Here is a 13,050-nt window from a genome sequence, read left to right as displayed (position 1 = left end):
AGCACCGGGCGGCGGCGGCGAACGGTCTCCCTCCTCGATCCCGATCCCATCGAGGAGAGGGGGAGATATTTCGAGGGGAGGAGTGGGTGTCGGTGGTTAGTGGGGGAGGTTATGGCGGCAGGGTGGGCCGGCTGGTTCGTTGTGGCCCAGTTGGGCCGGCCTGCTAGATGGGCCACTCGGCCCGCGGGGGGGAGGGTCTGTTTTCCTTTTTTTTAGTTTTGGGTTTTCTATTTTTTTGTATTTTCTTTTCTTTATTTATTTACATTTCTGTTTTACCTCATTTTAATGTATTTAAGCAATTTCTAAAAAGGTGTTTGCTGCACTATTATTACCTATGCCATTTTTGGCACGCTCCGAACATTTTTGTTTTAATTTTTGAGAACTTTTATGATTTAACTTTATTTTGAATTTGAATTGGAAGCGGTTTCGAACTAACGATAGATTAGCAACAGTAACTGTGGTGACGTACCACCAGTTGCGTGGAATTACTGTATCTTGATTACCCGGGCATTACAATGAGAATCGCCGGGTAACCTGAACTTTATTATCTAAGCTAGGAGGAACGGGCAGACCGACGGGGGTTGGCGGCGGCGGTGAGCTAGGGTTTGAGGGGCGGTAGGGGGGCGGGTGGGGTGGGGCGGGGTGGTGTCCACCACACTGATCTGCTTCGACACCTCGGCTGGCATGGGGGCCGCACGTCACCTTGCTGATCTGCTTCGTTACCTCGGTTGGACCGGGGGCTTTGTCATCTCTTCATCAACCTACTACGGGGACCTCGGTGTCACTTGCCGACCAACTTCATCATGTTAGTTGGATAGGGGGTTTTGCCTCGACGCATCGACTGTGCTGCGTCGCCACTTCATCAAGACGAGCTCTTCACTCGTTCACCTCGGGCTTGGGGGTTGGGACCTCGGCCAGGTCGAGGACTGTGTCTTCGTCCCACCACAAGCCGGGACCGCGTCATCAAAACTGAGCACATTAGCCAGCTAAGTCGCTTTATTGCTCAATTGTTTTTCAAATTTTCAATTTGGTTCGGTTCGACCAAGCATTATATTTGTGTTAAACAAAAAACTTTTTTGTTAAAACTTACTTTGTTAAAAACATTGTTTGTTACTTCCTTTTCCCATGTTAACTGGGGGCTCTTAAATTCATATGAGCCATTTCATAATAAATGTGTTTTCTTCTTAGTCGTTGCAAAGTCCTTTTCCACCACTCCTTTTTCGACTAGAGTGTATGGTCAATAGCCGGATAGCCTAATTTCTCTTTAAATCCGCTAGAGTTTAGTTCGCTAAACTACCCTGTGACAAGCACTCGGCCTTCGAGATAAGCAGGTTGAAGCCGAAGGCTATCCTACTTGAAGTTTAGAGATGGGATGTGTCTTGTTAAAGTACAACGAAAGACATATTGATTTTAAGACCAATATTTGGATTGGCACCAAAAAACTTGATTTCATTAAAGCGTGAAGTTTTCACATAAGTTTTTTTAGTTTTTCAAACTTATAATACCTTTAACCCGTTTTATGTTTTCCTTTCAGGAGGCGGGACATCCTCTTGATCGAGGTGTTCTGCGTGATGGTTTTGCTCAGGAAATATTTTCTGACCCATAGTTTGGCATCTTTCCTGCTGAGCTGCACCTCGGTGTTGTCAAAATGTACACGACAGTTGAACTAGTTCCCGAGGAGTTATGATCCTAGGGTCGGCCATATTGCCAACCCAACTCTCGGGGCTACTGCATTGACGATTCAATGCAGACAATTTAAAAAGTGCAAAACAATTTTCGAGGAGATTAGGATCCTCAGGTTGGTCGGCCGCACTCAACTTGTATCTGGAGGAGTATGCACACTATGTTTCCGTTCCTAAGTATGTTGCCGAGCTAGAAGTTGATCCTTAGGCTGATTTCGCGAATCGGCCTGAGTCTCAGGGGCTACTGGAATCAGCGGTTTTGTTTTATCATTCAGGCGCACCCCAGATTTTAGGCCGACACGCACCTAGAGGCCTACTGGTTATACATCTCGGAAGAGAATAAATTACACCAATAAAAAATCCATGTTTTCAAACCAAGGTGATCTATGACATCTCGGATGCAGATCGGCGTTGGAGCTCACAGCAAAAATACACCTCAGATGCATTCTGACGTTGGAGCTTGGATGCAATAGAACACTGCCGCACGGGAAAAACTTCGAACCGAAGGTGTGGCATAAAAACAACAAGGCATTGATAAAGGACGAGAACTTAAAGGGGATCCTCGGATGCCCGACGTGTGAACTCTTCGGATGCACCTCGGCGATCCTCAAGATAAGAGATGGGAAGAATTTGTTGAACCAGCTTTCAAGACCGTTCGCCGAAGACGAAGAACAACTCGAAAGAACGAATCAAGCGTCACCAACTTGAAGACCGATACAGAGGGCTACTAACGGTGTCCTGGACTAGGGGGTACTCACCACATCGTCTCCCGACCAGGTGGGTCGGACCAAGGACCCCCATGGCGGTTCACTAATGGGCCAGTTCGGGCAGCCCATTAGTGATCAAGATAAGGACTTACCCTAGGCTTCCGGTACATTATATAAGTCGAGGCCAGGCTAGTCGATAGACGATGACCATCCATACACTCATTCATACATTCATCATACCCCTAGGGTTTAGACCACAACTCATGATCTCGAGGTAGCTCAACACTGTACCTTGATACTTCCAAAATATAAGTAAGAGCAGGACATAGGGTTTTACCTTCATAGAGAGGGCCCGAACCTGGGTAAACTTCGTGTGTGTTCTCTCTTGTTACCCACCGATCCGATCTAACATCTTGGGACCCCTACCCGAGATCTGCCGGTTTTGACACCGACATTAGTCACTTGGATCCATCCACTTTAATCTAATCTGTGTTTCTTTTACTACAAAAAAGAAACTAGTTGGAAGTACCGGGTAAAACAAATTGCTCGGTAGTACTAGAGTAAATATAGTAGCTCTCTTGAAATTATAGAAATGCCAAAGTCACAGTTCGAAGGTAGCGGAAGAATTTGCTTCGGAGTATCAGACCTATATCGCAGCTAGATAAAGAACAGTTGGAAGTGCCAAAAAAACAGTTATGCTCGGGGGTGCCAGAGGTACGAGAGATGGTTTCAAAGGAAACTTGACTCGAAGGAACAAAAGGATTGGTAGTTCTGACGATACACAAAAATTGCTTTCCTCCTAGGGCTATTGTGGTGATTTCATCCAATAATGAACCATCCAGTTGGCCATAATCAAAATAGATAAAGGGATATCAGGTGAGACTACTCTACAACCACCTTAAGAGTTGTAGAATACATATTTTGAAACATTTTTATGTCTATCACCAAAGACAACTCTGACTTTGACCGTGGTCCTTCCTTGTGTCGCGACATGCTTTAATTTTTTCCGACATGTTAGTCCTCCCCCACCACCATGAGTTTCCTTTCTCACCGCCATGAATTTTCATCCCTAATGTTTTGGGACCAAGGGCATGTCCTTTGTTCGTCTCGAAAAGTTTGGATTCTAGTTAGGTTGAATTTTAAAGAAGAAGAAAGAAAATCAATCTTTCGGTTGGGCGTTTTTTTGGATGGACCAGCAGGGTTGCTCTCATATTTAGTTTTCTTACCCACCGCGGTGAGCTTTCTTCCAAATCTTTGGGATTGAGAGTCTGCCTTTGGTTAAAAAAAATGGCCACTAAAGTGGTATTGGGTATTGTCAGTGCGGGTTTAGATTATTTGCGCCCTTTTAGGGCCCCTTTGATTTAAAGGGTTTTCATAGGAATAGTGGAGGGCTATGAATTTTTTTATGTTGGTTATTTGATTCATAGGATTGAATCATGCGGGAATTTTTTATAAGAAATCCACCGCACTACATTTCAAAGGAAATTTTGAAGCCACTCCCTCATCTAAAGAATTCTTTGTTTTTCTTACGGTTAAAAGAAAAAAATGAAAAACAAAATGAAAAATGGATTTTTTAAGGCTGGCTTTATTTACTTATTTTTGGATCAGTAGAGTATTAGACTTTTTTTTGGATCAGTAGAGTACTAGAGTTGCTCTCACACTTATGGAACGCACATTCGCTCGTTACGTTTGCCGAATGAAAACGGTGGATTCAATCCCCAAATCTGGCGCTGTTGGTCTGAAGAATCGATCCCCAGCTCATCCGAGACCACCAAAAATCCCCCGGCAGCGCCATGCTGCTGCAGAGGGTTTCGGCGCAGGAAGAGAAGTGGAGATCCGTCCGTGCGCGGGAGTGGTGGCGGACGGACCGGCGGGCCCGGAGTTCGTGCCGGCGGCGCAGAGCAGAGGGGGGCCGACGGAGGATGGAGGTGGAGACGGAGGGTCGGAATCGAACGGACCAGACAACTCCGGCAGGTCGCTACACTAACACTGTTGTTGGGGTTTGCTACTCCTTTCTTTTTACCTTTAACAAAGGAGAAGGAATTACTGAGCTTTGATGGGCAAACTAAACTAGCTAGCGTGAAAAATCAAATACAGCAGCACGCAAGAGCATCTGAATCATCATCTTTAGAGAAAGCAAAAGCCGATCAGGGCATATATACGTTGCTTCATGCTTTGGCAAATAGAAAAGAGGGAATGCAGCTAGCTGGAGGCAAAAGGCCCAGCAGCAACCAGCGCATAGTTTGGAGACAACACGCAATGGATTGTGCGCTCTTCAGTTAGTTACACAGAGGAGGAGGAGCCAACTTGCTGCTGCTGCTGCCTGTAGCTTCTGACTGAAAAGCCTCCTACTCCTGCATGCACTTTTGCTCTGGTTTTGGGGTGGACTAGCAGCAGTCATAGTAGAAGAAAAATATCAGATCAGAGCACTTCGGAGATTTCAATGTAAATACTTGTGTTTTCATGAGCTGCTGTCATCCACCGTCAAGGTACGCACTTACTAGCTAGCAACAAACAGTAGCATCTGTTAATTGGTTTCGTTTCTTTGCACCCTCCAGCTATATTTCTGCCAAAAATTCGCATGTAACTAAGCAGCACTGCTTAGTTTGTTAACAGCGGTGAAGCACAAACAGATGTAACATGATGTCATTGTTATTGTGGATGCAGGCTGTTTGGCGAGAGATCTTTCGACTGATGGGTTAGATTGGTTGAGATTGATTGGTTAAAGTTCCAACTGATTTTCTCCATTGGTCACTGGCAGAGGGGTTCATCATGAGTGGTCCTAGGGAGTGGGTAATAATCTTTGTGCATATTACCTTCGCAAATTAAAGTAGTATACATGCAAGCATGTTTTTTCAGCTAGGAGTTAGTAATTCTGTTGAGCCTTTCATGGCTGTTTTTACATCATCCTGAATCGTGCATGATATATATAGAGCTGCTAGAGTGCTATATGTGGCTTTCTAACTGATTGCATGAGACATTTTCGGTTGTGAAATGGCTTTGACATGTGAACCCAACTACATACAGCTAGCTAGCTAGAAGCGTTTGATCAGGCTGGGGAACGCTTGGTACTAGATTCACTTCACTCTGAATTTTAAATGATAGTCATACAAAATATCTCTGTGCTAGAGCCGTATAGGCCAAAAGGGTCTTGGACAAAAGTTAATTAGTTTTTCTCATGGACGGATGCAGGACTGATCTCATATCCCTTGGTTGATTTTGTTGTTTCTGGTTGCACTCCGTATGGCTGGTTTTATTTTATTTGAATTGGTGATGCAAGTTAATTTGTCGATTTCTCTGAGCCTAGAAGTTTGTCTCCTGCATGCAGCACACCAAAATTTTTGCTCTCAGTTATTTCGACAAATGGTAGCTCAGGAAACTCACTTAATTTCTTTAAAGGCATTGCCAATTGCCAACGGGGTATAAGGAAACAGAACAGATCCATAAGCAGACTGTACGTAAAAAGATTGAAACTCAGCAAACCATACGTGCTGCTAATACCAGTTCTGTTCAGGAGTAGTCTCGTAATCATAGTTTAAATAGCCGGTATAGCCTTTTCAGCAGGGTGCCGCTAAATGGTCGCCTTCACAAATAGCCCGCTATAGTTCCGTTATAGCTGATTTGGAGGCCCGCCGCTATTTTTCATAGCCCGCTATTTAAAACATTGCTCATAATAGCCAATAGGTAGACTGGATGCCATAAACAATTAATCATGTACTGGCTGTAAGTAGTAGATGTGATTTGAATGAGTGTTCTGATACCAGTTCTGTTGGATTTAACCCAAGATCATAAACACACGCTCACGTGAAACACAGCACGCTGGAAAAAATCTTTGGCCGAGGGTATTCCTCGTGCCTTTCTTTTCATTCTATTTAGTATTTATTTCCCAAAGCTTTATTTTCTTTCTATTTATATTTCAAAGCTCACAAGCTGGTACAAGCAAAAACCTCATTTGTGGGCTCACATGCACGCACGCACGCGCACCCACATGCACACACAGTCCAACTCCAACTATATTAAGCATCTAACCAAGATTATTCCAACAATTTCGATTGTTCAGAGATGCACTATTGGTATGAGTTAAATTAGTGTTGCAACTACAAAAGGCATCGTTCTAACTTATTAACATGTTTAACTTCAGTCAATATATCAAAAAGATGTTGGCCCCACGGCGGAGGAAATATTAATTTTTGTTCGGTTCGGTACGGGCAAGGTCATATACTTTGATGGCTGGGATGGATTTGGAGCGTCCGCTGTTCTTAGATCTGTAGCTGCAGTGCTTCCATCTAGGAAAACCACTCCGGAACTATGCTTTGACAAAATAATTTTTATAGATTGCTCAAAGTGGAAAAACAGAAGAGAAGTGCAGCGGGCAATCGCAGTGGAATTGCAACTTGACCTCTGTGTAATGGCTATTCTGGATAAGCAAGATGAATATGATGATTTTTCTGGAAATGATGAAAGCTCGAGGCATGAGATAGATAGTGTTAGTCGAGTGATTGACCGAACCCTGATGGGTATCCAATTTATGATGATTTTCCTGAATGGGAGTGATGACGAGGTTGACGTGGGTCTCATGGGTATTCCTCGACTAGTAAGATATGGCAAAAATGTGATGATATGGACCTTCAGCAGAGGCTGCCTAACCATGCATCATGACCGTTCTAGGTTAAGAAACAAGCTAAAATACACTCAGCTTTTCTGTCATTGCGTTATCACAAGATGGCCAAGCTCACAGTTCCGTGGACTGCTACATCAAGAAGCTGCTACCATACTTGCTCGCAACCCATGTATGCTGGAGATTGACAAAACAATTATTGCAGATTGCTGTCTTTATGAGTTATTCCTGCACTATAATTTCCACAATGTCACTAAATTTGGTTGGGTATCTCATGCTTCCAACTATTGGATATGCGATGCAATTATACAAGGGGACAAAGCACGGGATATTTGTAGTGCATTGCATCGAGAGATAAATTGGAAGTGTGATGCTTCTCTGCTTGATCATGTTCTTAAAATGTTCATGAAACATTCAGAGTCTCCTTTTCTGGTAATTAAAGATGATGATGTCTATGAAGAAGGCCCATACCGTTGGATTTCGGTAGTGTCGAGAGATGCAGAAGTACATGGTATGAAAGCAATACCTGCAGAGGCATCATCTTTCTTCTTGGCATTTGAAATACTCAATCACCCACCAGCTTTACCAGATGGGTTTTTTGATCATTGCAGCAAGCTTGGTGTGCTGATTCTCCATTGTTGTGCCTTCAGTTTTGCTTCACCTTCTTTCCTGAAGTGTCATGGCCTAAGATTCCTTGGATTGGACCACTGTACAGATGACAAAACAATTGAAGGAGAACATAAAACAGAGTGGTTATGTTTGTATAGCCTATGGGTGCTGGACATACGCTACACAAACTGGAATGAAATCTTTTCTCCAGAAAAGATGGATCTCATGACTAACACCAGAGAGCTAAATATAGAGGGAGTCATGGACTGGCAATTCATAGCTCATCTACAACACCGCTTACCTAACCTCCAGAGGCTCCGAATAATCAAGCCAACTTGTCAATGGGATACACCAGAGGATGTCGATAACTACTTCATAGATAAGAGAAATATGGAAGTACTTGACTTGTCGGGGAATTGCGACATGAAAATTCTTCCACCAAGCCTATCGAAGGCAAGTAGCCTCCGGTTGCTTGTACTTGATGGTTGTGATGGACTGGAATGCATTGGTGGGCTTCCTCCCTCCGTCGAATCCTTTAGTTTTAGTGGATATGGCCCAGCTTCTCAATGGACACAGACCGTTGGGCTATCTCCAAAACAGTTTCATCCTTCCACCACAACAGGTAATAAGAACGTCAGAATATCCAAGATCTCATTAGCAGGCTGCACAAAATTGGAGAATATTTTCTTGTGTTGTCTGCCAAACCTCATGGAATTGGACCTCTCTGGAACATCAATCAAGATACTTGACTTCAAGACTATGGTGGTGCAAATCCCAATGCTCAAGCGACTGTTTCTAATAGGATGCAAGCAACTTCGTGCAATAACCTTTTCGCACCAGAGTGTTTCTGATCTGGAGTTGATGTGCGTAGACACGCGAGATGGAATTGTGTGTGCTCGACCATCCATCAAAAGAAACAAACCCTCCAGGTTGCAGGTGCATGCTGTATTGGTGGATGCGAGGCTTAGTCACTCCTTGAAGAATCTGATCGATTTATATAGAGAAGATGCTCGTTTTAATATCCACGTCACCTCCTCACCTGCGTGTGATGGGGTTGTTCAGTTTGAAGCAACCAACAAGGATAAGACGGGCCTCAGTGATCAAGAGGGCCCACAGCTTATTCCAGCAGGCCGGTACAGTGATGTCCTTGGCATGGTTGGCCACCCCCCTATGCAGGCTTTCCCACAATCTCCGTCTACAAAGTTTGATCGACATGTAGAGATTGCTGAAGGGAGCCTCTATGTGGAGGGGGGAATGGACTTTGCACTAGGCTGGATTTTGCGATACTATGCAGAATCCCTGCATGTGCATGATGTCTCACCACGTCCTATTGGGCCTGAAGGCTTTGGTTGGAGGCTTAGGTGGTGCTGTATGGAGAGGTGCCCAAAGTTGGATACTGGCATCTTTCCGGATTCCAGTTGTTTTGAAAAATTGGAGGCCTTCTGGGCGTCGGATCTCCTAATGGCCCGCTGGATCTGGAGTACAAGTTTAGACTTGACCACCGAATTCCAGAATCTGCGCCACCTGCATCTGCGCTCCTGCCCCAGCCTCCAGTTCGTTCTTGCGGTGTGGAGCTCCAACTTGCCCAGGTTGGAGACCCTCCACATCATTCACTGTGGTGACCTCAGCCACGTCTTCTTAAGGAATGGGCCAAATATAGACGTCTTCCAACCATTCCCAAAGCTGACCACCATCCACCTACACGACCTCCCGAAGCTGCATAATATATGCAACTTCAGGATGATGGCACCTGCACTCAAGAGCATCAAGATCAGGGGATGCTGGGGCCTGCGCCGGCTGCCATCCGTGGGGGCCCGTGGCCCAGGCGAGAAGCCGACCGTCGAGATCGAGAAGGACGTGTGGGACGCTCTGGAGTGGGACGCCGGCCACCGCCCCGACCACTTCGAGGCACCGGTCCACTCGCGCTACTACAAGAAGAAACTACCCAGGGTCTCCGTCCTCAGGTACATCATATATATGCATACTGCCGAATACATCTGTGTATTATTAGTTCTGCTACTGCTCTTGATTGCATTCTGACATTTCAGTGACTAAGCATTTTCTCTCTCCGCCTCTCACGTACGTCGCCTAGGTGAACTCGACACAGATGCTGCTGCTGGAGTTCAAACTCCTATGAGAAGGTTGGACACTCCTCCTGCTGGTGGTGGTGGTGGATCATGCTTCATGCGTTTGGATTGCTATTGTGTGTTATTATTGCTAATGCCTCAGGTGAGAGCTTACGGTGGCTCTCGCCATATATCGTGGCTTTCAAATAAGAGACGGACAGGCTTGTGCCTGCTTACACCGACCCGTCCAATGCGCGTGTGTGGTTTGCGATTGTGGTAGCTTGCTTTGGATGCCTGCGTGCATCCACCAGGCTGCATTTCTCTGTGTGACTTTATGAGTGCTTGCTTTGCTATGTATTTGGAATTGCTTTGTGTAGTGCCTGTGTGCATCTACATATGATAGCTGCTTGCGAGTGTGACTTATTTGAGAGTGTGTTTGCCATGTATCTGAACAAATGAACAGCTGGTCGGGTGTGGTTTGTTTGTGATGCTTTTGAAAATAAAAAAGCAGCAGTTGTACATGCGTGCTGATTGTTGCACTTACCTGGCTCTATATATGTTTGACTATGCTTGCGAGTGTGACTTATTTGAGTGTGTTTACCATGTACTATCTCAACAAAGATGCAGCTGACCTGGTTGTGATGTGTGTCTGCAACTCTGCTTGCATCAATCAACCTTGCTACCTTAGTACTTTGTTTGTGATGATTTCGCCAAAAAAAAAAGCAGCTAAACTATAAATGTTTGCTGGCTGTTTCCTTTACCAGTCTCTGTGTGAATGATTATTGATTGAGCCTCTTGTGAAGTCTGTGGCGCAATTTTTGTACTTTGAATGTATAGTTTGGTATTACTACTGTTTTGTTCTCTTGTTCTAGACAGCAGTTCGGGGTGTTAGTATGCTACTGATGATGACAGTTAGTGATTACAATTTACAAATGTACCCACCGACTGTAAAGATCTAATAGACACACTCTGAAGTCTGAACCCAGCAAATGCTATATATATGTCATAGAAGCTTATGATAATCTGATTGTGAATGCTATTAATTTAACTCAAGAGTGATGCATCATGTAAAGTGCCGATAAAATACAATTTAGTTTAGCAATATGGCAACAGTTTGCTATATTTAAAGTGACCACACTGAAGTCTAAACACACGTCGGTATATGATTTCAGTGTTTGCCATGAATATGTATCTGAGCAAGTGCTGTGATATCACAAAAGCAGTTGACCTGGTTATGTGTGCCTGAGTGCAACAACCTTGGTGCTTGTGCGATTTTTTCGCTATATATGCCTGTGTGGCCTTGAATCATCGGCTGAGCTGCTCATGAGATCTGTTGAGGGATTCAGAACGTCTCAGCCTGAACTGATGTTTGTTTTCTGACAGTAATTACAGAGTGCCAATGCATTCACGACATGTTTAAATCTAACTAACAGACTCAAAATCCAGCAATTCCTATTTCATAAAAGCTTCTGAATGCCAATGTTATTAATGTAACTGAGAATAAACATCAGGTAGTACTGCCAAGAAAATTCAATTTAGTACAAATAAGGTAACAATTTGCTAGCAAAACACCACTCTCAAGTCTTAACATATGTCAGCTTGTAACAGTTTTCTGCAGAGTTTAGTCGGTGTATGACTGGTGTTGGCATCACACTCCTTAATCCTTATTGACCTCTATGGATGTATTTCACGACCTACTTGAACTGTGTTGTTGCCTAGCACTAACGATCGAGCTATGCAAGAGGAGGAAGAAGTCTGACAAATGGTTTTATTCAGAGAAACCTCGGACGGAGGGAGGGAGTATTATTCAGAGAAAGAACAAGATGTATACTAGATCATGCAACAGATTAGCTATCAAACTGAACCAGACCGAGATTATATATTTCTCAATGGTAAACGGATTCTACAGTTAAACTGAATTTATTTCCGAGTGGGATATTCATACGTACGTTGGTCATGACGGGTCTCTGAAGAGCTCAAGAGATCACGCCTTCTGTCATAATAGAAGGGAGACTATCCCATATGTTTCCAGGTGTGTAGTCATGTACATTCATCACTGTTCTGTTAAATAAATATGTGCATGCATGCCTAGGTTGTTATTGAGGAGATAACAGTAACTCCCTCATTTATTTATTTTTTTTGTCCGGATTAGAAGTGTCCAGAAATAGTGGATTCTCGAAGCTTGCTCTGATGTTCTTTGGAATTGTTCAATAACTTAAAAAAACCAAAAACCTTTGCTTTCATACTTTAGAAATAATCAGGAGTGCTTTCAGAACTTCGAAAGGCAGGACGTGGTCTGAATATAATTATAAGGCCAAGTTCAGAGCTTTGATCATAAATTTCTTCTTCAATGTTTCTGAATAATTACAAAAAATTCAGAAGGAAATTCTTTTTAATAATAATATAATGTTGTTAGATTGATTGTTGTTCAAAGATTGAACTTGGACAGTCAAAATACATGTTGAATATTTTAGACAGAGGGAGTGCTGCTACACTTAGGAAGTTAGGAGACAGATACACTTGCGATGTGTTGCCTGACTCAATAGACCTTGCTGTACAAAAGCTATCTCCGGAAGCACAAAACACCATGGAAATTGTAGTGCTGGAAAAGAAAAATAAAATAAAAATAATCAAGCTTGTAAGAGAAGCTGCATCTCAATCATCTTTGGAAAAGAAAAAGGAAAAAGAAAAAGCAAAAACAAAGCAGCAGCATACATACGTTGCTTCATGCTTTGGCAAAGAGAAAGGGGGGAAGCAAAAGCCCATGCATCCATGAAGCTACCATGACAGTATGGAGGAGGTATCAAGCAACACATTTTTGCACTCATTAGTTGCAAGCAGAGAAGAGAGGAGGAAGCAATTTGCTTTGGTCTGTCTGCAACTCCTGCATTAGCAGTTTGACGACCGAGGAAGCAGATCGGAGTGCCGATCTAAGTTTCTGCTATCTCGAGCTTCTTCGTCTCTTGGCTGGTCTTGGACAGAGGAATTGATCCTCATCGGATTATCCGGTCCTCATTGGTTGATTATGGGTTAACTTTGCTGCTCCTTTTCTTTCTTGGTCTTGGCGATCATGAGTTCTGTTGGATATGAGGAAAGCACTCTTATGCATTTACGGTTTTCTCACTGTAGGCAGCACAGTTTTCGCTCAAAGAGTCGGTGGATCATCATGCTAGGGAATCAAAAAATGCATCCTCACACCTAACTAGTTTTCTAAAAATGCCTATTAGAATTGCTTCATTTTTGTTGGAAACAAATGAATTACTCCTCATACAAACATCATGAAATATGTAAAACATTAACCGCCATATCAGATTCTCACTGGGTAGGGCCTTGGACCGAATTTATTTAGTTTTTCTTCTGGAATGCAT

General features: G+C 43.5%; 1 protein-coding gene across 2 annotated transcripts; it reads left to right on the top strand.

Annotated features, from left to right (window-relative positions):
* Window positions 1–4,208: 4,208 nt before the first annotated feature.
* LOC125542244 lies at window positions 4,209–10,205 on the top strand. Of its 2 annotated transcripts, none has more exons than XM_048705200.1 (4): window positions 4,209–4,878; window positions 5,057–5,182; window positions 6,724–9,580; window positions 9,709–10,205. In XM_048705200.1, the coding sequence occupies exons 3-4, from the start codon at window positions 6,798–6,800 to the stop codon at window positions 9,710–9,712; spliced, it is 2,787 nt and encodes a 928-aa protein (XP_048561157.1). In that variant the 5' UTR covers window positions 4,209–4,878; window positions 5,057–5,182; window positions 6,724–6,797; the 3' UTR covers window positions 9,713–10,205. The 2 variants fall into 2 exon arrangements, with proteins under 2 accessions (XP_048561157.1, XP_048561156.1); XM_048705199.1 differs by having other exon boundaries at window positions 6,531–9,580.
* Window positions 10,206–13,050: the final 2,845 nt, after the last annotated feature.

This window comes from Triticum urartu, chromosome 3, assembly GCF_003073215.2.
Source record: "Triticum urartu cultivar G1812 chromosome 3, Tu2.1, whole genome shotgun sequence".
Taxonomy (NCBI): Eukaryota; Viridiplantae; Streptophyta; class Magnoliopsida; order Poales; family Poaceae; genus Triticum; species Triticum urartu.
Note: the sequence above shows the minus strand (reverse complement) of the source record. Positions and strands in the feature narration are given on the sequence as shown.